The sequence below is a fragment of the Megalobrama amblycephala genome, linkage group LG3 (assembly GCF_018812025.1).
Source record: "Megalobrama amblycephala isolate DHTTF-2021 linkage group LG3, ASM1881202v1, whole genome shotgun sequence".
NCBI lineage: Eukaryota > Metazoa > Chordata > Actinopteri > Cypriniformes > Xenocyprididae > Megalobrama > Megalobrama amblycephala.
Genome location: NC_063046.1, coordinates 58692236 through 58718988, shown reverse-complemented (window position 1 = coordinate 58718988; position 26753 = coordinate 58692236). Strand labels below are relative to the sequence as shown.

At 36.0% G+C, this 26753-nt stretch overlaps 1 protein-coding gene across 4 annotated transcripts in view; it reads right to left on the bottom strand.

Annotated features, from left to right (window-relative positions):
• Positions 1–21678, bottom strand: part of arntl1b (aryl hydrocarbon receptor nuclear translocator-like 1b) — a 29587-nt gene extending 7909 nt beyond the window's left edge. The window contains exons 1-12 of one of the 4 annotated variants that reach the window (XM_048186260.1): positions 21545–21678; positions 17814–17877; positions 11022–11086; positions 10642–10786; positions 8184–8204; positions 4418–4456; positions 2630–2656; positions 2351–2511; positions 2096–2175; positions 1921–2013; positions 1721–1838; positions 1111–1260 (exon numbers count right to left, since the gene is read on the bottom strand). In XM_048186260.1, the coding sequence (XP_048042217.1) occupies positions 1111–1260; positions 1721–1838; positions 1921–2013; positions 2096–2175; positions 2351–2511; positions 2630–2656; positions 4418–4456; positions 8184–8204; positions 10642–10778 (826 nt within the window). In that variant the 5' untranslated portion in view covers positions 10779–10786; positions 11022–11086; positions 17814–17877; positions 21545–21678. The remainder of the gene's footprint in view (positions 1–1110; positions 1261–1720; positions 1839–1920; positions 2014–2095; positions 2176–2350; positions 2512–2629; positions 2657–4417; positions 4457–8183; positions 8205–10641; positions 10787–11021; positions 11087–17813; positions 17878–21544) is intronic. The other 3 variants (XM_048186261.1, XM_048186262.1, XM_048186263.1) reach the window with 3 other exon arrangements.
• Between the last annotated feature and the right edge of the window lie 5075 nt (positions 21679–26753).

Genomic DNA, 26753 nt, shown 5'->3' with positions numbered 1-26753 from the left:
CAAATACACACAAAAATGATGTCAAAATGCTGGTCTTGATGAGTATTCAGGTAAACACAGTCAGTTTTGGAACGGAAATAGTTGAGAAAGAAAACGCATGTTGTGTAACAGTATATTGAATTCGTGCATAAGCTCTTAAAGTGACAGCAGCCTAATAAGCCTGCTCCTGTCTGTTAATCAAAGAACAAAAGATAAAGTCACTCTTTGCTCTTGACTGAACAACTTCTGTAACTAATTGTAAGGATTAATCCATATCTAATTTTTACAATGAAGACTATCCAGTGTTATTTTACATCTGATTAAAGGTTCAGTGTGTAAATTTTAGTGGCATCTAGCGGTGAGGTTGCGAATTGCAACCAACAGCTCAGTCCACCGCTCACTCCTTCCTTTCGAAGCACACAGAGAAGCTACAGTGGCCAACACAGGACAAAGATGTCGTCATCTGAGACAGCAGAAAGTAGCTAGTCAAGCAATGAGGCTCTGTAGAGCAGTTTGTCCATTTAGGGCTACTGTAGAATCATGGTGGCGCAAAATGGCGACTTCCATGTAAGGGGACCTGTGGTGAATGTAGATAGAAATGGCTCATTCTAAGGTAATAAAAACTTTATACACCACTGAAAACATAGTTATGTATATTATATTATATTATATTGCATTTCAGTCAGTAAATCCTCTTAAATATTACACACTGGATTTAATTTCACATTATTTAATTTCTGTATATTTCTTACCTGAATATTACTATTAGACCCACCTGAAACACTTAAAAGCCATGTTCATTTCATTTGTCTCTTTATTCTATTGAATGTATTTGTGCTATAATTTGCAATTTGTCTATTTGTTCTTATATTATTTACAGTCTGTTTTCTTGTCTTTTTTTGGTAAATTTAGTTCAGAGTTCCAAATAAAACCTCCCTGTGCTGTGTGTAAGCTATTGCATCAAAGTTAACCAAATTATAAAAAAAAAAAAAATTATGAGATTATAATAAAATGTATATATGGCAGTTTTACCCGTTGTATCGAAAATGGTATTGAATATCGATATTTGTCAAGGTACTGTATCAAAGTTATGACAACACTAAGACAAAGTAAATGAAATAAATGATTTACCATTCTTTTTGGAGCAAGTCGAGGAAAAATCTTTTTCCTCCATTTTGACAAGGGACCTGTTGCACTTCATTCTGCAGAAGAAGGAGCGTCTGGCCCCCGAGCACAATCTGGAGGGACTAGGGGCAATGTCTGTCCTGACTCGCAGCCCAGCTGTGAAAATAATGCACTGTCAGATCATTTCAACAACTGGTGAAACAAATGAAATGTATGTAATTAAAGGCTGGGATACACTACATGACTTTTGTACATATTTGTGTTGGAGTGTCGGAGTTGACAGAAATACCATAAAATCATGTAATGCATGATGGGCACAAGCTTTTTAGCTTCAGACTATGATTCCATCCAGTCAGAGGATATCAAGCACATATGATATTTTGAGGCAATCTCCTTAATCAACGTGACATGTTTTTCCTGAGTTTATTGCGTTCAGAACAACTTGAATGAGTTTTTCCTCTGTAACCATTTGCAAAAGTCCGCAATATGTATAAAGGCAAAAGATGTATGCCTAGTGTTTTAAAATCTGTTCTGATTTCCTGTAGTGTACTCCAGCATTTACTGTTTGCTTGCATAATGCTGTATTTAAGGCATATAGCAGCAGTTACTAACTTACTTTTAGCATCAATGAGTCTCTCCCGTGGTGCTGTGTCAGATGACGAGAGCTGCTCTTTGACTTTTGCAATGTCTTTAGGATGCAAATAATCAAACAAACTCTGGCCAATCAGGTCATTCTGTAAGACGGCAATATGAGTCACTTCACAGTCTGAGTTCCGAATCATATTATGGATGTTATGAAGCATTAGTAGGCCTTACCTGACTGTAATTTAGAATTTTGTAGACAGACTCTGATACAAAAAGGATCTTCCCCCGATCACAGCCCACAACGAATAGAAAACCATCAGCAGCCTGAGACCCAGAGTGAATCACCAATGAATCACAGCCAGGGATTATCACTCAGCATAACACAACATTTCTTTAGGTCACCTACCCTTAATATTAAGTGCTTCAGCTCATCGTCTGATAAAAAGTCTGGCTTGTAGTTAGCTTCAGTATAAGGGTTTGCAGCACCTTAAAAAGACAGGAAAAAATATGCATATGGAAGCAAACGCAAAAGCATTGAAATATAATTATTTTAAATATAAATATTTATATTTATGCTACAGTACTCAGCTACCAAATTACTTACATTTAAAATCCCAGCCAGGCCATAATGGTTCTATGTGAATGACAGTGTGAATCTCACCTCGAAGTGTTTTCATATGCTGGACCGCCATGCGCAGCACAGTGAGTTTGTCCAGCTTGCGGGACATGGCGTTGCAGGTAGGCACTAATGAAGCCAGCTCATCAATAAAGCTGTTCATTTTATCTCTGCGTCTCTTCTCTATCTGACTGTGAGCCTCCCTGCTGACAACCAAGAGTCCAAAACAATGTTACAATTGGAAGAAATGGCATTTGATCTACAATAGGCTTTATCCACTGATAAAAAAAAAAAAAAAAAAACAGAAATGCTGAATTACAGTACCTTGCATTCTTAATCTGGTGATCGACCCTGTTGAGAGAAAAATGATGAGCTTAACATCCGAGAAATTAATCAATTATGTAAACTAAGAATAAACACCAGTTATAGATGAACCATTTTACTTGGAAAAGGTCAGAATTATTGGCACACTTGGTAAATATGATGCAATTTGGCTGTGAAAATAAGATCTGCAAAAAGTCACAACAATCTAACATTTCATTGAAGTAAAAGAATTGAAAATGTGGGGAAAGTTTCATTATGAAATGTTTTTCTCCAATACACCTTGGCCATAATTAATGGCACCGTTTTATTCAATACTTTTTCAACCTCCTTTTCCCAAGATAACAGCTCTGGGTCTTCTTCTACAATGCCTGATGGGTTTGGAGAACACCTGACAAAAGAATCTCTCCAGATCTTTCAGATTCCCAGCTCCATGTTGGTGTTTCTCATCTTCAGTTCACCCCAATCATTTTCTATAATGTTCAGGACAGGGAACTAGGACTTCATTTGGTGCTCAGTGACACATTTTTGTGTTGATTTTGATGTTTGGTTTGGATCATTGTCCTTCTATCAGAGGTTGGTCAGGTTTTAATTTTTTTCTCTGTTAGTATTTGTTAGAATTCATGATGCCATGTATCTGAACAATATGTCCAGGACCTCCAGAAGAAAAATAGGCCCACAATTTCAAAGATCCTGAAGTATATTTAAGCGTTTAATTTAGTAATTTCATTTAGTAATATATTTAGTTGATTGAAAGTTCTTAATTATTGCCCTGATGGTGGAAATAGGAATTTTCAATTCTTTAGCTATTTTCTTACTGCCACTTTCTATTTTGTGAAGCTTAACAATCTTTTGCTGCACATCAGAACTATATTCTTTGGTTTTACACAATGTGGATGAATAAGGGAATTTGGCCTTTGTGTTTCCTCATATTTATACTCCTGTGAAGTCATGGTTGGACAATTTCATGCTCCTAGTCTCCCTGATGGGCTAAAAATATGTAAATATGAATGGGAATATACTTCAGAGATATTTTACTCATAAGAATTTCTATAATTGTGGCCAACGTGTTTTGGAGAAAAACATTCATTTCATAATGTGATTTTCACTTTGTTATCATGAGAGGATTCACGAGCGTGCAGAACTCAGCACTGGAAAAAAACTTTTTTTGGGCGTTTTGGGCGGTGAGTGGATTCTAACTTAAACACTTCTGATTGGCCATTGCGTTCAAGAAATCAACAGACATGTTTGTGATTGGCTACATTGTTCAACGCTGCAAAAACATGTTGTAAATACTACCAAAATCAACCTTTGACAATCTCTAGAGCGAAACACAGAGACACACTGGATTGCTTGCCAAATCTATTTCGCCAATATGCTATTATTATGGAGAAAACTGATCGTAGACCAGCAGTTATGAGCAGTTTTTCCCTCTAAAAGGAATTTCTAAGAGAGAAAATCCCATGCTAGTCTCAAGTCTGTGGCCAGGGGAAGGTTAAGCCTTGCCCAGCCTTACCCACGCTCAGACTGCACAGTTTGCATGTAAAAAAAATTAAACAAATTGTGAATAAAATGAATAAGACATGAATAAGATTCTGCTATATTTACAGGTCACTAATCAAATACAGTTCATTTGTGAAATCATGCTATTTGTTTCCATTTAAATAATATAATTTTTTATTAAAAAAGTCTGAAAAATGCAAAATAAAAGCATTTTCATTTGTGTTCTCAGACTTTTAGACCATAATGTGTATATATGCGATACATAGCTTGATCATTAATTCAGTTTACCTTCCAAGTTGTTTGTCCTTGTCTGTGTCCATATTGTCCCTTAAAAATAAACAGTAAACAAATATATTAGCTTAAATAGTTCAGGAGTCAACCTATATAAAGTACTTAAAATTCAAATGCATGAAAGTCACATGTTTATACTGCAAGTTAAAAGGACAACATATTTCTCAAAAACTAATATTTCTGAATAGTAATCTTTAAAACTAAATCATTTTTCTCTTCCTCGTTAATTGTCATTATAGACCATAAATGATTAGGCTATGGGCACCTCTAATGAATTTCACCTCATTATTCCCCACAATATGGTACCAGAAACAATATACTATGACTTGATATGGATATAACTCCCATTTCACGCACCATCAACTCCAGCTTGGTTGTTTCATAATGGCTGGTTTCATAACTGACCATAATGAGAGAAATTTTACACGCCTTTTACCTGAGGGCTTCACACTGTGATAACATCTACTGCAGATTTGTTTTCTGTTGGTTAAGTAACTTTTAATCTATCTGAAACCCTATGACCTCAATCATTTACCTAAAGTAATGACTGAGATTTAAGCAAAATATCAATAAATATAATGTATCTGTTCTTGTTTGCCAACAATTAAAATAACTAATTTCATGCCATTAGAATCTAAAGAACCCTGTTGTATACAAACCCTTGGATAGGAAACCCTGCATTACAAGTTATAGTTAAAAACGAACATTAAAAATCACAGCTGCATACAATAACTACTATTTTGCATGATTTTTAAACACTGAAATAGTTATTAAAATGGGTCAATTCACTTAAAATTCATTGTGACTGTAAATTGTAATGATAGTGTTATGTGCACATGCTGTTTGCGTAGTTTGAGCACCAAAAACAATTAATGCAAATCAAGTAATGGCAGACTATCATAATTGACAGCAGCACACAGCAACAATCCAAGCACATGAATCGGCTCTTTAAATGCAGAAAGTGCTCGTCCATCACTGGATGAATAACTAAAGCTATGATCAGTATTGTCTCAAACATCTGTTTTGAGTAAAATTATGATAAGCGTTCGCTAACCGCTTACCTCTTCACGGGCGTTAATAGCCCAACATTAACTTCACCAGCAATGTACATAGGGAACAATCTATAATTAAGTCTAATTTTAACAGAAAGGCTGAACTGAAAACATTAACTTAATGCCAGCACACAGGTAGCACCTGGTTACACTGGATTGTGGGTGCTGGGAGAATAAGGTTTTTGTGCGGAAATACTGTTTAGGGAATTTCCCTTTAATTGAGTAATTGAGTCCGAATGCCAGCCCAATGGTTGTGGGCGTTTAGTTAGTGACTTTATAGGGTGTATTCACACTTGGCAGGTTTGCTTCGATTAAAACAAACTCTGATGTGATTGCTCTGTTAGTGTTAGTCAGTTAGTCTAAGTGTAAACACTGCCATCCGAACCCTGGTGCACACCAAAAGTTGGGCCTCAGTCTGCTTCCAAACAAACTTCAACTGAAAAATGAATGCAACACAGACCAAAGACACATCTAAATGAATCAAAAACAGGATGTGATGTCTCAAGATGTGAGGACAGAATGCTCAAGAACACCTGGTTCTTCTCATCATAATCCCTGTGTTGCCCATTACAGTTCAGTACAGGCTTTAGAATCGCCATCTCATTGCAGCGGATCATCATTTGTGTGTGCGACAGAGGAATTCCTGGTGCTGTTTTTGACTCTGTGGCAAGCAGGGTGGGGCCAAGAGCCATGGGAACGGAGCGAGTCTCACGGTGAGCTCAGGCTACGTCTACATTAATCCGGATACCTTTGAAAATGACGTTTTCATTCCTAAACTCTCTCCGTCTAAACTAGCGTTTTCAATCGTTTTCCAAAACTTTCTCGTCCACACTGAATTCACCTTATTACGCATGTGTAAAACCCTCATAAAAGCTCACTGAGATGATACAGATGGAACAAGACATAAAGTTCTCATGCAATACTTCTGGCAGGATCATTTTATTTCACAAAATATCTCAGCATTCACTGATGAGTCCAGGTCGCACTCACTCACCATCGTTTGGTCTAAAACGCAACTGTTCTCATGTTTTGGCACAGGATGACAAATGTGAGTAAATTTTTGTCCTCTTTGCAGAACTGTGATATGAAGAATGTGCAAAGTTACATTTTAGTAACTGTCTGAAAATGAATAACACATAACGGGCACAATAGCGGTATAAACATGAATATCTATCGGTACAATATGCGTCACATGACTAAACTTGCGTCATCATTTTCAAATACCTATGTTTTCATAGTCCACACCACAACGGGAAAACTACGGTTTCAAAATTATCCACTTTGGAAAGCGCTTTCAAAAAGCTTTGTTTTCGCTAATAAAAACACTGTCTCAGTGTGGACGGAAGGCCAAAACGGAGAGAAAAAGATGCGTTTTCAAACACTAAACTTATTAGTGTAGACAAGGCCTCAGAAGGATAAAAGAGTGACGACAGTGCAAGACGAGAGAGGACTAGGCCTGGACTATTTATGTTATTGTTTTATTATGTTTATTTGCTGCAGTCATCCATGAGGGGCTGCCGTTTACTTTCGTTTTGTTGTTTATTTATGATTAAAGTTAGTGTTGAACGTTCACCGCCTCCTTCTTCCCTGAATGTGAACTTCGTTACAGACTCCTTTACACATTTAATAAACTTTTCATGAGTTCTCAGCTGGTAAAAAATACCATTTGTATGCACATAAATATTGTGCCTACAAGAAGCACATTTATCCCAGCACACAGCATTGTACGTCAGAAAGATATACGTCATAAAAGCCATTTTTTGTTTTGTTTTGTTCTGTATCTTTAGGTTTGTTGTTAAAAATGACGGTGTAAGCACCAAGCAAACCAGGACTAAAAGTATCTTCTTCTCATTTTTTTTTTTTTTTTTTTTTTGATCTGGACCAAAAGAACCAAGAGAACTACAAGTGTGAAGACAATTTTCACAATTTTTGTCCTTGAAACACTTTGTGTTCCATTGCTCTGCGTGAAGTGAGAATTTGGATATCAAAGGTGCTGGAGTACATCTGTCTCAAAATAAGCACAGACTGGACAGTTTGACCAGTTAGCATCTCTTCATCCATACTCACTGACCGTTCATTCTCAGGGGAATGTGTGAGCTGTGAGCTCGGGATGAGGAATCTCATCCATGAAGCCTCAGATCTAAGAGGATAAAATTGGCATTTTTCTCAAAATCAAACGGGTGAGTTGATACAATTATTGGTAGCACTATTTTACAGTCCTGTTACCCATGTACATACGATGTACTTATTATAGTAATTACAATAACTGGGTAATAACTCGGTATTTACCCTGAACCTACCCCTAAACCTAACCTTAACCCCTGTAGTTACCTTATATTACCCAGTATTTTCTTAGGTAAGTACACTATAAGTACATGTACTGTAAAATAAAGTTGCACCCAATTATTTTTTCTCTTTAATTAGATGAATGATGTGCCTGTCTTTAAAGAGAGACACAAACACTTACAAAAATGTACTCTGACAGTACCATGTTTAGTGATGATAGCATGGTAATATGATACATATATATATATATATATATATATATATATATATATATATATATATATATATATATATATATATCATGGTAGTGTTTTATACTGCTCATGCACCAGGGTATGCCATGGTTATAGCTTTTTGTAACTGAATGTACATTTTTATTCACATTTTTTACTATTGTAAAGTCATTTTGATGTTTTGATACTTACTCAAAAGAATATCCATCGATTCTGTGAAAAAAAAGACATTGACAAAATCAATTTCCTATAATCTTATATTAAAGGAATAGTCCACCCCTCCCCCAAAAAGAGAAAATTCTGTCATAATTTAATCACCTTTGTGTCATTTCAGACCTCTATAACTTTCTTTCTTTTTTTTTTTTTTAATTTTGAATAATGCTGGTAACCAAACAGTTTTGATTCCCATTGACTTTCATTGAACTAACAAAAAAATACCACGGAAGTCACTGGGAACCAAAACTGGTTGGTTACCAACATCAGTTATCAACATCAATAGACTTTACTTGGGCGGGCCGCCCAGGTATAATAACGGCCGCCCAAGTATATTGGAGACACATTTTTGCTTTTATTATTTTTATCCTTTTATACTTTTATATCTGCCCAAGATAATGAAACCATCCGCGATCGATTAACTAGTCGTTTCGTACCTGCTCGTTATGTGTGCGTCAGAACTGTTCACTCCCGCTAACATTCCCGCAGGTGCTGCATGTTGCAAAGTCACAAGGGGGCACTGTTGCGCGTTCTACAAGCTCACGGGACAGCGCTTCAGTCTGCTTCAAAGTGATTCTCAATCAATGAAAAGCGCAGATTTATGCCAAGCGATTGCTAATGAACTCAAGTTAATGAATTTTTACAATGTCTACTTTATGGCCTTTATATAAAACGTTTTATACGGTTTTAGAATCTGAAGGATCACCCTGCAATAGTACAGACATTTCAAAATAAGAGTCTCTGTGTATTTCGGGCTTGTTTATAATTAAAAGTCACATGCTAAGTTTTTTCTTTTTCTTTTGGGCATTATTGGTATTTTAGTTACACAATAAATTGTATTTAATTTGATTTCCATTTAATTCATAGTAAATTATTGTAGTCTCCCCCACAGGAAGAAAAGACTAAGAACAGTATTTGACACACAAATTATACAATTTTACTAGTAAAATCTGTGTCCCATTCACTGAGAGAGACACTATATGACAGCAAGGAGAACATACGAAAATAACCATTTAAATGCTGTAATTTTGCATAATTTGCAATGCATAATAATGCATAATATTAGTATGTAATTAAATGTAATAGTATGCTATGTAATTAAAATTAAATGAATAAAAATACTGTTAAAAATCACACATTATTTGTTTGTCACATGTAGTAGACCATTTTTGTGCCGTGGGTAATAGGAGGATTTTTCACCCGGCTACCACCGCAAGTATATTTCAAACCTGTGGGAAGTACTGAACATTCTTAAAAATATCTTCTTTTATGTCCCACAGAAGAAAAAAAAAAAGTCACACAGGTTTTTAATGATTTGAGGGTGAGTAAATGATGACAGAATCAATATTTTTTATTTATTTATTGTGTGGACTATACAAAATATGCCAAATCATGCTAACTTACAGTAAATGTTTATGGTTTAAAACTCATAAGCAAAGAAGACAAGTATGTGAGTGGAGAGGAATGACAGCAAGTTCCCTCCACAATGCAAAGCATTGTGTAATTACTCAGATTCTGGTCCATTCCGGGTTTTCAATTTCCTGCTTCTCACTTTCACAGTTTTCACAATTTACATGCGTATGATGATTAGATTGCTTGAAATAATTTTTTGATTGTTGATGATGAATTATTTTAAAAACTACATATCTGAGAGCAGAGAGTCACACTATATACCCATCTTTTTACCCACTATTTAGTATTATTTATTTCTTATTTAGGATTTTTGTTATCTTTAAGATAATACTTCATAAATTCCCTTTTTTCAATATTATTGCTAATAGAGTATCAATACTGTGTTTAACATAGTGGAGTGAAAGAACAATGTTTTAAAGTGATATTAGACCGATCTTAGACAGAGAAGGAACACAGATGTTCACTTTCCAATAAAACAACAACAACAACAACAACAACAAAAACCTGCTACAAGCAAAATGATGCAACTCTGCTCTGCTCCGCACCACACATACTTTGGTACAATATACACTATCATTCAAAATTTCAAAATGTTTTTGAAAGAAGTCTCATTCTCACCAAGTCTGCATATTTAAAAAAAAATAATTTATTCCTTTGATGGCAAAGCTGAATTTTTAGTAGCTATTACTCCAGTATTCAGATTTGGTGCTCAAGAAACATTCCTTATTAATGTTGAAAACAGTTCATATTTTTGTGGAAACTGTGATACATTTTTTTAGGATTCTTCGTTCAAAAGAACAGCATTTTTGTAACATTATAAATGTATTCACTGTCACATTTAATCAATATAATGTGTTCTTGCTGAATAAAAGTTTTAGTTTCTTTCAAATTTTTGATCACACTTCCAATTGTTCGCACACGCTTTCTCACAGAACTAGACATTATGCTTGAGGTCCATTATGAACACACAAACATGATCGATGAAGAATGAAGAGTTAGAGGATCATTTAGGATCCGCTCTTACTGATAGTCGGTGATGCTGCCCTTCCTCTTGCGACTGTAGTCCATGCCTGGCGTTCCCATGGAGCTGCTGATCAGGTCAGTGGAACTGGACATGAACTCATTCATTGTGGAGGAGATGTCCATTCTTTGGTCTGCCATTAGATCATCTGCAAAACACAAACATAAATGTAATCCCTTCGTTTCTTGTATTCTGCTATTGTTAAAACAATATTGAAAGACATCTGCAATAACACAAACACTTAAAGTTTAGAGTTCCAAAGACCAGCTTTTATATATGATAATTAAATACCTAATGCAAATGATACCTTAAATCTGAATTTCATTATTTACAGTAAAGGAGCAGAAATTAGAAATGTAAAAGGGAATATTCCTTAAACTCACCACAGAGATAGACGAGGGCTGCTCTACCTTCACCATTTCCTGAGGCTGTCTGACGCGATCCTCCTCTGCAAGAGAACAGAGCTGTAGTAAAGGGGGATATATAATCTCCACCCTGACAAAGCTTGACCATTTCATAACCTGGACACAAGAGAGGGGTCTGGATGATGTAAGTGAGCAGACCGCAGCTCCTGAATGTAATATACAAGAGAGTCCAAAAGTCACAACAGAGAAAATATGTTATTGTATTCTTTTTAAACCTGGAAATAATCCAAGTATTGACAAATTTAAAAGAGCTATGGCTTAAAATTAACCATATAAAACCTACCGTATCATATTTGATATGAAAATTTCTAAGTTCTTTAAATTATCAACATGATCTAAACTTTGCTGAAAAACCTGTTGTATCTACTACATGCTTTCGGTCATCTGAATGATACTTTCTTTTTTTCTTTTTTGCTAAAAAGTATTAACTATAAACTGTACTTTGTTTATTTATCTCAATAATTTACATTTCAAGATATCAGGGGCCGTATTCACAAAACATCTTAAGACTAAAAGTAGCTCCTATTTTGCAGATTTAGGAGAAACTCTTAAAAATAATGGTTGTGTCAGTCCTAAATTTAGGACACCTACATTTTTGCTCTAAGATTATTTCATGAAGCTTTTTAGCGATAAAACTAGACAATTAGCTGAACATATACTAGTTTAAAGGTACCATCGAACGTTTTTTTGATGTAATAAGATGTCTTAAGATGTAATATAAGTCTAAGGTGTCCCCTGAATGTGTCTGTGAAGTTTCAGCTCAAAATACCCCATAGATTTTTTTAAATCAATTTTTTTAACTGCCTATTTTGGGGCATAATTAGAAATGCACCGATTCAGGCTGCGGCCCCTTTAATTGCTCGCGCTCTCCGCCCCCTCCCGAGCTCTCGACTCTATCATTGCATAAACAAAGTTCACACAGCTAATATAACCCTCAAAATGGATCTTTACAAAGTGTTCGTCATGCATGCTAAATGCATACATCGGATCATGTGAGTATAGTGTTTATTTGGATGTTTAAATTTGATTCTGAATGAGTTTGAGGCTATGCTCCGTGGCTAACGGCTAATGCTACACTGTTGGAGAGATTTATAAAGAATGAAGTTGTGTTTATGAACTATGCAGACTGCAAGTGTTTAATAATGAAAATAGCGACGTGAAAAATGTCTCCGTGAATACAGTAATAACCGATGGTAACTTTAACCACATTTAACAGTACATTAGCAACATGCTAACGAAACATTTAGAAAGACAGTTCACAAATGTCACTAAAAATATCATATTATCATGGATCATGTCAGTTATTATCGCTCCATCTGCCATTTTTCGCTATTGTCCTTGCTTGCTTACCTAGTCTGATGATTCAGCTGTGCACAGATCTACAGTAGATGTTAATACTGGCTGCCCTTGTGTAATGCATTGAACATGAGCTGGCATATGCAAATATTGGGGGCGTACATATTAATGATCCCGACTGTTACGTAACAGTCGGAGTTATGTTGAGATTCGCCTGTTCTTCAGAGGTCTTTTAAACAAATGAGATTTATATAAGAATGGAGTTTGAGACTCACTGTATGTCATTTCCATGTACTGAACTCTTGTTATTCAACTATGCAAAGATAAATTCAATTTTTAATTCTAGGGCACCTTTAATTAGTGACACTTAGCCTACATTTTTAAACCTTTATTTGAATATGGCAACATTTTTATTAAAAAATCTTTATTTGAATATGCAACATTTCTATTTTAAAACCTTTATTTGAATATGGCAACATGATACCTCATTCTACAATATTTCTATGATTGCTGACAGAGACTCCTCCCCTATCAGCCAATCACTGTGGGCATAGTTAGTAAGCGTGTTGACATCATCTATAGCAACGAGGTCAAACCCACCCTTACTCTTAGCTTAAAACTTCTCTCTATTGCTTAGTAAAAGCTGCTCTCAGCAGTGAATAGGTTTTAAGAGAAAACTCTTAGCTAAGAACTTTTACTGTTATTTAATAGAACTCTCAGTGGTAAGATAAAATGTTTTGTGAATACGGCACCCGAATCATACTTTCTGGCAATATAAATATCAGCAACTGATAAGCCATAATGCCTGATGTATTCAATGAGATTAAAATAATAATAATAATAATAATAATAATAATAATAAAACATATGCAAACTTCTTTTTTTTTGTTTTCCGATTTTCTCCAAAGGTTCAATAAACTTCCAATACAAAATGCATCTAAAAATAGTGGAGGAAACCTGAAATTGACATCATATCCTTTTTATTCTCAGTTGTCGGTTTTACTCCTGTAGAAACCAGAAAACACACTGTGCTTCCTCATCCATGAACAAGATTTCAGCTTGAGTCCCATAGGAATGATTCCATTGTTTGTGGAGGTGAAGATGACAACTCTTATGATTCCACACTCCTTCTTGACATTATCAAGCCACGACGCTGTTAGTGTTTGAATAAGCGACCTCTAGAGGTGAAACTTACATACTGTGCATTTTATCAACAAACATGATCCAATAACAACCTGATAACCTTAAAGCAATAAGCATGTTACTGATACCAGGATAAGATTAAGCACAGCATGTTGGCAGTAATAATCATATAAGTTTAAAGCAATAAGCATGTTTCCAATAATAACCAGATGAGCCTAAAGCAACAAGCATGCTCCAATAACAACTACACAGCCTTAAAGAACAAGCTGATACCAAAGTAGGCTTAAGCTTAGCATGTTGGCAATGATAACCAGGTAAGCCTAAAGCAACAAGCAGGATTCCAATAATAATCAGATAAGCCTTAGCAGCAATAAGCACATTACATACACTAGGCTTAAAGTATTAGTTCACTTTAAAATGAAAATTACCCCAAGATTCACTCACCCTCAATCCATCCTAGGTTTGTGCTATATGACTTTCTTCTTTTTGATGAATACAATCAGAGTTATATTATTAAATATCCTGTTGCATCCAGGCTTTATAATGTCAGTGTATGTGACCAACGAGTATGAAGCTCAAGAAAGTGCATCCATCTATAAATATGTATATTTTTCTTACACAAACGCATCACTTTGCTTCAGAAGACCTTTATTAACCCCCCGGAGCCATGTGGAGTACGTTTATGGTGGATGGATGCACTTTCTTGAGTTTCATACTCGTTGGTCCCATTCACTGCCATTATGAAGCCTGGATGCATCAGGATATTTATTAATATAACTCTGATTGTGCTCATCAGAAAGAAGAAAGTCATACACCTAGAATGGTTTGAGGGTGAGTAAATCTTGGGGTAATTTTCATTTTAAAGTGAACTAATCCTTTAAGGAACAAGCATGATGCTGGTACCCAGATAAGCTTAGTACAGTATGTTGGCAATAATATTAGATAGCCTAAAGAAACAAGCATGGTACCGATAACAATGAAAATAATGTTACTGATACCCGTGTTGCACAGCTTAGCACTGCATGTAGGCAATGATACCAGATAAGCCTAAATCAACCAAAAACAACTAGATAGCCTTAAAGCACAAGGGTAGTTTTAAACAATGACAACAATTAAGTAACAGACATTGCTAATATGATCGGATAAGCCTAGAAACAAGCATGTTACTGAAAACCTTAAGTAACAAGCATGCTGCCAATAACCTGATAGCTTTTAAGCAATGTGCATAAAAAGGAAAACTTTTGATGATATGAAATGGATGGTTGATCTCCTCCTTATATCCTTCTCCTTCATGTGGGGAGTGCAGTATAACTTCAGCGAGATTTACAGGCAAAGAGTCCATGTTAATAATGTAGTGATGTGAGAAGCAATGCTTACTCGGGTCACCCTCGAAATCAAGCAGCTTATGTTGATCAATGCAGAGAATTTGCAACATGATACACCTGCCGATAATACAGAATGGGTGTACTCACACTAGGTGCTCTGAACCGTGCCCGAGCGCGTTTGACCGCCAAAGCCTGGTTCGCTTGACAAGTGTGATCGCTCCGTTCCGTGCCCAGGCGCGGTTCATTTAGCTGGCCCTGGTAAGCTTGAAAGAGATGGGCCAGAGCACGGTTTGGTTGGGCTCGTGCACGGTTCACATGCAGTGTGAGCGCTAACAGTGCCTGACCACGGAACAGTTACTACTTTTGTGTGCACTACTGTCATCATTACGATGGCAAACATCTTTATTACTACTATGATAGTACACATCAATTCATGTAATTAATTTGAGTGTATTTGGGTTTATAGCAGGCATAGATCTCACCTTATTGATGAACAGGAATTGTAGCTTGCGAGTAAAGCTGCAAATTCCTCCATTAACGTCAGCTGCCTTTGTAATAATCCTCTGATACGTGCAAGTGAAAATCGCTGCGCGGCAGTATCTCAGCGAAAGTGCTTTTCTTCCTGTTTTCTTCCATTCAAAAAGTTGCATCGTATATGACTTAATGCCTGGAACATTAAGGGCAATGCGGGGGAGTTGGGAGGGGAGACAATCACGCTCGGTTCAAGGCAACCGTGCCTAGTGTGAGTACACCCTAAGACTCCCTTTGACTTCATCATTATCTTTGACCTATTTTTCACCAACTGACACTTGATCCAGGTGACCTAACAGATCCAGGGTGCCGTGACACCCAATTAAACCTGCTATGTAACACCCTTATCTCCCCATGCCACCAGAGGCCCACATTCGATTATGTTCTGGGACAATCATTATAGGTCAGACTGACACCTGCTTCTATTCACGCCAGTAATTTGCATTGAGAAACTTAAGCCTACAGACAAGCACAGAAGGACACTGATAATGTGACAAGTCTGTGACAAATGTGTGGAAATTACAACAGTAAGAATCACTGAAGACTGACCTTGATGAATTCTCTACATTTACACATCATGAACTTTGCTGACATTTCTATCAGGAACTGTAAGGAGCGTCTTGCGGTGAAGGAGATGTGCGCTGTAACCTTTTTAAGCAATCAAAATTATATTCCAATGCTTTTGCATTTGCATTTCTCTCAAAACTATTGTGTTCCCGTGAGAAAAGTTGCATTCACTTGCTAAACATTTGCGCTCTCTTGCAAATCTATTGTGCTCCCTTGAGAAATGTTGTGAAAAGCACTGAAATATAGTTTTTCCACCCAAGTCATATTATTTCCATCACAAAACTTTTAGGCAGTGAATGCAAAAGTTTTGCAAGTTTCTCAGAGGAACAAAAGTTTTGTGTGAGAATGCAAAAGTTAAATTAAATTTAAATTGAAATATTTTTTTTTTTACTCCCATCTCATTTTTTTTTCCATCACCATGTCAGACTCAGTAAACAAGTAGGTAAAAAGTAAGTTGTTTTTTTAATAATATATATTAATACTTATTAGCTTTTTTTAAAAAGCAGTCATAATAGTACTCTGAAAACAGACAAGTCAAACTATCTTTGATTATAAATCAACCACTAGATCATATCAAAACAATGTAGGTTACATGAGCAGAGAGAGGAAACCAAAAGCTCTGCGTGAGAATATCAGGAGGAAAGGCAACAAGCAGACATACACAAGTGAATGTAGGTCACCTGAGTAAGTCTGTTACAGAACATTATTATCCTTATTAAAAAGACATGAAAAGGTCTGAAGTGATGTGTGTTGATTATGGTTTTCATGAAGAAAATTATTTGGTACATCTGACCTATTTACCCCACAGTCAGATCAAAATATTACAGAGTTCACAATTCATACACAGTTCTCAATTCATTGGTATTATAATAGGCATATCATATAGTATATAGTACATCATCAAATGGAGTACAAAATAATAATCGTTTGACAGTTCAATGGATGACTTTAATGATTTCAAAAACATAGCTTCTTGTTTTTACATTGTTGACTAGGGCATAAAGCAATAGTTCACCCAAAAATTAAAATACTGTCATCATTTAATCACCCAAATGATTGTCTTTTGTTTAGGGCTGTCAAACGATTAATCGCGATTAATCACATACAAAACAAAAGTTTGAGTTTGCCTAATATATGTGTGAGTACTGTGTGTAATTATTATGTATATATAAATACAAACAAACACATTCATGTATATATTTGAGAAATATTTACAAGTATATGTATTTATTTATATTTTATATAATTTATATTATATATAAATAAAAATATTTTGTTCATAAATAAGATATTTCTCTTAACTATATACATTAATTTGTTTGTATTTATATATACATAATAATTACACACAGTACTCATACATATATTATGCAAACTCAAACTTTTATTTTGTACGCGATTAATCGCGATTAATCGCTTGACAGCCCTCCTTTTGGAAACTGATAACAGGATAAGATTTATCCTTAACACTTAAGGAGAAATTTAGCTGAATGATCATGCTGCTCTTTTCCATACATTTAAAGTTCCATACATTTCCATACATTTAAAGTTGACAGCTGAGAGTGAATCTCAAAAAAACCAATGAACCCAAATGAAACCCAAAATGTGACCTGGACACCTTTTCGTTACATTCAACCAGAAATTGATGTTGTCGAGCTACAAAATGACCAAAAAACACCATAAAAGTAGTCCATATGACTTGTGTGCTCTATTTCAATTCATCTGATGCCATGCAACAGTTCTGCATGAGAAACAGACTGACATTTAACTCATTAATCATTCAAAAATCATACAATGACTCAAGGGTGAGTAAATAATGACAGATTTTTATTTTTGGATGGAATACCCGGGAATTAATTCCACATTCTGTTTCCAAATATGCACATACCTCAGAGAACAGCTGTCTCGTCACAGCACTGGCTTCTGCTGAAATACACGAACAGGCACTGGACCTGAGAGAGCACAGGCCATAGATAGAGGCAGGGAGGAGGTAAAAAAACAAAAAGAAAGAGCGTATGAAAGTTAGGAAAGCAGCATTACTCCACCAAACTGCTGTGCTGAGTGTATGAGGAGTCATTGGCAGTATCAGCTGTTGTGATGAGTAATGCCTGTGACTGCAGGGGCAGCAGATGGGTTCTATACACATGGTGTACTGTTAGCTGAGGATCATGGGAGGACAGAGGCTCTGAGTCCGGCCGGACGGACTGCAAGCTGCTTAACTGTACTACCAGATGCACTGCCTTCACCTGCACAGCGTCAACAAGTCATGGTGCACTACAACATATGCAAGAACCCCACGATCACCACGAATGCCACAACTACAATGTTATTAACGCCATGATTTTCACAATTGCAATGACTACAACATTCCTAATCACATCCAGACCCCTTAACCAATCTCTCCCAACCTATCCCAACGACCTCAACCAACTAAGCTTGCTGCGATAGTCGGTGTTGACGGTGTTACGCGGCATCGCCCCCCCACCGTCACTTATTTTTTAAAGTAATAAAAATCACTTAGTTCAGATAGAGACTCTGCAATCAAAAAAAGTTTCCTCAATTCTATAGGATTATATATTAACCATCCCTGTTTTACATTACCCCCCTTTGTTCATTAACACCTTGTTTTTTCACTTATTCACATTTATTGTCCCTTATCGTCACCATCTTCCTGATTCCTATTTGTAATCTCTAACCTCCATTTCTTTTTTCCTATCTTTTGTTTTTTTCAGTTAGTTCCTTGTTACACAATCTACATCAGCACAATAAATACACATACAAACACATACAGGTGTAAAGGTAAACAACAACAACACCTTTGCCAAATTAGCTTCACTGCGCACACACACACACAAAAAAAGAACTTTTAAAGCAGATACTCTGCACACTCTCAATGCAAGTTTGAGGTAATGATGAGCCCTTAACACATTTGCAAAATCCAGTCCCACTTTATATTAAGTATACATTTACTTTTTATATTAAGTTTCTTTATATGTAATAACATTTAAATTAATCATTTGATACAATGCAATTATTGTGTACATACATGTTTTTCAATATTAAAAAAAATCCCTGCATGCAATTACAGTTGTAATTAATTTCTGTAATTACAGCTATAATTACAGTTACCCTTCCTTTACACTTAACCCACCCTTAAACCTAACCATACCATCAAACCTGTCCCTAACCTTATCCGTATCCCACCTTAATAGCAGCACAAGTGTTGTGCAATACAACATGATCACCCCAAATTCTTTATTTGTACAGAAATAATCCAAAAAAAGTCCTTAAAATCGAACAAACTTTTTACTGCACAAACACACAGTGTGCAGATGAAGTTACTGCAAAACACTGTAGTGTTTAGCCTAAATCCATCATTATGGCCTTAAAAATAATACCTGTGCACTTGATGTCCAAAAATTGCAGCATTCATCTATTATGCCAAAAAAAAATTGTGCATAACTAGGATTTCCACAAACCAGCTGTACACACATATGATGTCTAAATACCATGCCATTAATGTCCAAAAATACTGGATGCATTTATTATGCTCAAAAATGCTGAATGGACAACAACAACAACAGATATCTCCCAAAAACTGCATGCCACTGCACAAGCTCAAAAATATTGAACACAGCTACAGCTAGAATATGGTGCCTGAATTTGCTGAATACAATTTGATCCCCAAAACAACTGCCTAAAATCATTCTCGACTGTGATACCCAATGATAAGTTGAAGCTTGTTTCTGCTACGGAATAAAAAGTAAAATAAAACAAAATAAGGTAACTGCAACCTCTTTATCTCACAATCCTGACTTTTTTACACTGATCAGGCATAACATAATGACCACCTTCCTAATATTGTGTTGGTCCCCCTTTTGCTGCCAAAACAGCCCTGACCCGTCGAGGCATGGACTCCTCTAGACCCCTGAAGGTGTGCTGTGGTATCTGACACCAAGAAGTTAGCAGCTGATCCTTTAAGTCCTGTAAGTTGTGAGGTGGAGCCTCCATGGATCAGACTTGTTTGTTCAGCACATCCCACAGACGCTCGATTGGATTGAGATCTGGGGAATTTGGAGGCCAAGTCAACACCTCAAACTCGTTGTTGCGCTCCTAAAATCATTCCTGAACCATTTTTGCTTTGTGGCAGGACACATTATCCTGCTGAAAGAGGCCACAGCCACCAGGAAATACCGTTTCCATGAAAGGGTGTACATGGTCTGCAACAATGCTTAGGTAGGTGGTACGTGTCAAAGTAACATCCACATGGACAACCCTAAAATGCTAACTCGCTTCCGGGTTTTGCCTACAAAAATGCGTCATCCCTGAGGTACTCTATTTCCAAGTTGTGGAAATGAGACATGATTGCTTAGTTTTAATAGGTTTTAAAAGTAACCAAAATGCTAAAGATTAAAATTAAAGCAAAACAAACATGAACAGAAATGTTTGATCCGAGCTTGTTCAGTTTGGTATATGTAACATTTAAAAACTTGCAGAAATTGAGAAGAAATAATTAAAATTAAAAATGTGATTTTTTTATAGTAAAGTTGATTCCTTTCTTTATAATATATATATATATATATGACCTTGAAGTACTCCAAAAGTAATCAGATTACATTACTTTCATATTGTGGTAATTGGATTACGTTACTGAATATCTTTTTTATGAAGTAATTTGCAACTGTAACAGAATACATTTTTAAAGTAACCCTCCCAAGCCTGAATATATCCACCCACTAACAGGAACCGTGATGAAGAGATAATCAGTGTTTTTCACTTCACATGTCAGTGCTCATAATGTTATGCCTGATCGGTGTATATAAAGTCAGAATTGCGAGATGTAAACTCATAATTACAAGAAAACAAGTCCAAACTGTGAAATATAAACATGCAATTGCAAGAAAAACGTCATAATTGTGAGACAAAGTTTTTTTTTTTTATGGTGCAAGCCCCTATAAACTGATCCTCAAAACATGCTGATTCCTGACTGTGTTGTCCAATGATCCCCAAAACTGCAGTACAAGCCAGTGAAGGTAAAAGTTATGATGCCTAAAACAGCTCAAAGTGATGCTGAATAACGAAAAATCATGCTGCAAGCGCCAATAACGCTATAATGTTGCCCAGGTAGACACTAGTCAGTTCACTGGGATTCTAGTACAGCTTCAGTGTTTACAGAAGTAAAAGTGCACGAGAGCTTACAGTGGGATGATCAAGGGCTCGTGCACATATCGCAGCACAACGAAAGCACGTGCACTGTAATGTGTTTATCCATGCAAAAGACTGCGCTTAAGGTTTAATTTAAACCTATATATTTTCATTAGAAATATGACCCAGTCATGCGTAATGACGCGTAATTAACACGTTAACTTCTTACTCCGAGACCTTATATAACCTGCCATGAGTTTAAAGAGAAGTGCGAGTATGCAGCAAAATATAGACTAATATTTCTGTAGTGCTAATAATGTACGAACCCTGACAGAAATATTGCATTTTACTTAAAAAGTCGAGGTTATGAAACTTTAATGCAGCTCGCGGTGACTATAGCGAATTAATTATCAAGCTGCCTTTACACATACAGAACAGTTCAGCACGTTTAGAGATCAAACAAGTCTTACTTACATGAAAAGGCAGAAAAGCACATGTATGATGAAGCGAATATGGACGGAGCTGGGCAGTTTCTGCTTCATTCGCTGTGACCTACTTTCCTCTCAATCTAATAACTAGCGGGCCACTAACCTATTTACTGAGCCAATGATGTTTCAGTGCAGATAAAGCGATGACCCCTTTGTCCAATCAGAAAAAGATCGATGAATCTAACAGCCAATGAGAAAACACGGAGAAAGAGCGTTGTTTACAACAACTGTAAACAAAGGGTTAGTGGTGGATTCCGAAACAGCGCTGCGTTGTTTGTGTGGGTTAGGCTAATTATTAGTAATTATTAGTAAACAAACACTAAGAACTATTAGGGTCAGGTGTGCGGTTATCGTTTTTACAGTTTACATTAGTCATTCCACAAAAATGGCTTTATTTGTTTTTGTCCCTCATGAAGTGACTTGAATAATGAAACGCTGCCTCTAACTTTTGCTATCAGTATTAAAGAGTTAGTTCACCCAAAAAATTAAAATAATGTCATTTATAACTTACCCTCATGTTGTTCCACACCCGTAAGACCTTCGTTAATCTTCAGAACACAAATTAACATATTTTTGTTGAAATCCGATGGCTCAGTGAGGTCTGCATAGCCAGCAATGACATTTCCTCTCTAAAAAAAATACTTAAATCAGTTCATGTGAGTACAGTTATTCAAAAATAATATTATAAAGTGATGAGAATATTTTTGGTGCGCCAAAAAAACAAAATAACGACTTATTTAGTGATGGCCGATTTCAAAACACTGCTTCATGAAGCTTAGGAGCATTATGAATCTTTTGTGTCGAATCATGATTCGGATCGCGCGTCAAACCGCCAAACTGCTGAAATCACGTGACATTGGCGCTCCAAATCATGATTTGACATAAAAGATTCATAACGCTCCTTCATGAAGCAGTGTTTTGAAATCGGCCATCATTATATAAGTGGTTATTTTGTTTTTTTGGCGCACCAAAAATATTCTCGTCGCTTTATAATATTAATATTGAACCACTGTACTCACATGAACTGATTTAAATATGTTTTTAGTACATTAATGGATCTTGAGAGAGGAAATGTCATTGCTGGCTATGCAGGCCTCACTGAGCCATCGGATTTCAACAAAAATATCTTAATTTGTGTTTTGAAGATGAACGAAGTTCATACGGGTGTGGAACGGCATGAAGGTGAGTAATAAATGACATTATTTTCATTTTTGGGTGAACTAACCCTTTAAGCAGGCATTTGTTGCTTAACATATCAACAAAATCCACATTTATTTATTTATTAAATATATGTATGAATTTATACTATTTATTGATATTTATTTATTCCTAATATTTCTCGTCTTCTGGTTTGTCCCCAGTGATGTGTTTGTTTCTGATTAACTAATATGAACATTTTGATAAATTTGTATATAAATTAAAAAATATATGAATTGAACAAAAACGATAAATTAAATATAAACGGGATAAATTAAATAAAAACGATCACTTACACATGTTAACCACTGGAGAGCGCCAAAACATAACAGTGGCATTTGGTGCCACAGGTTTCAGTTTGTAGAACTAGCAATTCAGGTTGAATTTAGGGTATTTTTGGAGCTAAAAATATCCAGGAATTTACTGCCATTGTATGTAATTATTAGTTTGACTTAAAGAAAATAACCTTCTTTTACTCAGAACAGAATCTTTTTAGTGTAGTAATTTTTTTCTGAAGAAGAGCCTGTGCAAATAAAGAAATCCACGGAGATGTCAACAGATACAAGCTTCTCAATAATCTTCATCCTCATGTGGTGTTCGGGAAGATTTTCTTTTTTCCCGAAAATACTAGCTAAAGGGTTAGTTCACCCAAAAAAATGAAAATAATGTCATTAAATTAGCCTACCCAGGTGAAAAATAAAGTACATATCTATAATGTACTTAAAGTGCTCTATTTTATACTTAATATACTAAAAATTCTTCTTTAGTACTTTTTAAGATAATCTTAAGTACATCTAAGTGTACTCAACTGTGCTATTTTGAGACACCATGAAATATGAACTAAAATGTGCTTTTAATATACTATCTCTGTATTTAAAAAAATGTATTTAGATACAACTTGTAGTACACTATGGGTTCAAATGAACTATAAGTAGTATCTAAATACATTTTTTAAATACAGAGATAGATATTAAAAGCACATTTTAGTTCATATTTTATGTTGTCTCAAAATAGCACAGTTGAGTACACTTAGATGTTCTTAAGATGATCTGAAGAAGAATTGAATATATTAAGTAAAAAATACAGCACTTTAAGTACATTATAGAAATGTACTTTTTTTAACCTGGGTACTCACCCTCATGTCATTCTACACCCATAAAGCCTTCATTCATCTTCGGAACAAAACTTCAGATATTTTTGATGAAATCTGATGGCTCAGCGAGGCCTCTATTGTCAGCAATGCCATTGTGAATCTCAAGATCCATAAAGGTCCATAAAACATATTTAAATCAGTTCATGTGACTTCAGTGATTCAATATTAATATTATAAAGTGGCGATAATACTTTTTGTGTGCCAAAAAAGGTAAATAACTACTTTTCAACAATATAGTGATGGGCCGATTTCAAAACACTGCTTCAGAGCTTTACGAATCGAATCTGTGATTCGGATCTCCTATCAAACGGCTAAACTGCTGAAATCACGTGACTTTGGCGCTCCGATTCACTGATTCGATTCGCAAAGCTCCGAAGCAGTGTTTTGAAAAACGGCCCATAGCCTATAGATATTGCTGAAAAGTCATTATTTAGTTTTTTTGGTACACAAAAATTATAAAATAATATAATATTAAGATAGACCCACTGAACTCAAATGAACTGTTTCAAATATGTTTTTAGTACCTTTATGGATCTTGAGAGTTTGAATGGCTTTGCTCTCTATTTTCATTTTTTGGGTAAACTAACCCTTTAACTTGCAGAGCTCTTACTTGTACCACCTGACTGCTGCAGATTCATTTCATGTTTCGTTTCATTCATTCATGTTGCAGTAATATAAATGGCAAGATGCTGTACTGAAAATGGACTCTGTTCAACTTTGTTTTAGTCTGACCCTAAAGGATGGAAAATAGCCTGTGGGACATTTCAAATTTATTTAGAGGGCAGCCTGATCCATTAGTCCATTAGGATGGCAGAATCCTCTTGGGATTTCTGTATTCCCAGTGAACATTCAATAGGCTATGCAAATAAACTGTTGCCTCCTGCAGGGGCCAGTTACATGAAATGATTAGAGTAGTCTTAGAAGTTAGTCATCTATTCTTTTTTGTTTGTTTTCTTTTAGACTGGTCATAACTTTTTTTTTTCTTTTTTCTATTTTAAAGTCAGTTACATGCATAATATAGTATATATTTTTTAAATAAAATGTCCAAAACTGATTACCTCTTGGCTAACTGCTAGTTGGTCAGACTGGTTGTTAAAACACTGTAAAGCCAGTTGCATAAACACAGTCACTATGTTAAGACTGTTACTTAAGAACTCAGTTAAAGGTGCTAAAGAGGATGTTTTGTTTTATACATTTTTGCAATATTACTTGAAACTGTCTTTACTAACTGATAAAAGACTATTTATTAGGTGCACTGAAAGGAATGTTATTAATATACATCATCTGTGCACGAGGTAGGGCCTTAAAAACATCAGCCAATCGTTTACGCGATCATCGCATAAACGATTGGCCCTCTGGCTTGTCAATCACTGCCATTGTGAGAGGCGTGCGCGGATTGGCCCTCTGGCTTGTCAATCACTGCCATGACGTTCCTTGTGAGAGACGCGCGGCTGCGCGCTCTAGTAACTTTCCACACTCTGCATGCAATGTTTTTGTCAGGAGACAGGAGTAACAAATGCAGATTATGAGTTACCTGCGGTGAGTCCGACATAATGAATCCACTAAGTGTGTGCACGGCTTAACGATTGTAAGGCCGATTATGAATGTAAATTGATACTTATGACTGATCGCGCTCAAACGCGTCCAGTCAGAGCCAGTTGCGTTCAGTCTGCGATTACAGTCGGTGTTCAAATTCCATGTGAAAGAATATAAATCTGCTTCAGGAGCAGGAAACAATCGCTGTATGTTGAGCACAGTCAGAATGTTTTAGCTAGTCGTTAAATGTGTGCCCGGCTTAATAACGCAGCGAATGCCGGTGGTAAACAAACACTCGTGCACGAGTTTTGGGAGGCGTTCACTTGAAATGAGCTGTGAAGGAGGGGGGTTGTTCTTACGCATGTGCTCATGTCGACGAAAACATCCTCTGTACCACCTTTAACGGGTAATCATCAGTCCTACTTTTCGGATTTAAATTAGACCAATCTACGATTTTATGTAACAAACCTGAAAAACTAATGACCAGTCTAATTTGTAAGACTAGTCTAAGCAATTTATGCAAGCCAACTGACATGAAATAAAAGTCTGAAAAAATATATATATATTTTTTTTTTAAATGGAACAGATTATTTAATCTTCATACAAAATTAAAATAAAATAAAAAAAGAAAAGGAGAATATGGAGCTCATACATGAAAAGAAAAACACCTAAAGCCGCTTTTCACAGAAAATTACCCGGAACAATTTGTCCCAGGAACTTTTTTCCCAGTAATTTTTCCCCCAGACCTGTTGCTATCTGCGTTTCCATCGTGGTCTAAAAGGATTAGTTCACTTCAGAATTCAAATTTCCTGATAATTTACTCACCACCATGTCATCCAAGATGTTAATGTCTTTCTTCTTCAGTTGAAAAGAAATTAAGGTTTCTGAGGAAATCATTCCAGGATTTTTCTCCATATAGTGGACTTCACTGGGGTTCAACGGGTTGAAGGTCCAAATGTCAGTGTCAGTGCAGCTTCAAAGAGCTCTACATGATCCCAGACGAGGAATAAGGGTCTTATCTAGAGAAACCATCGGCCATTTAAAAAAAAAAAAAGATGTACTTTTTAACCAAATGCTCATCTTGCACTGCTCTGCGTTCGCCATGCATCACATTAGAAAGGTCATGCGTGACGTAGGCAGAAGTACCGTGGTAGGGCAAATAACTGCATCTCATTTTCTCCTCCAACTTCAAAATTGTCCGACATCGCTGTTATACCATTTTTTTTGTAAAGGCCGTTTGTCTTAGTCTTTGCACATTCACTTTGTAGACACTGGATCGGTACTTTCGCCTACATTACACGTGACCTTT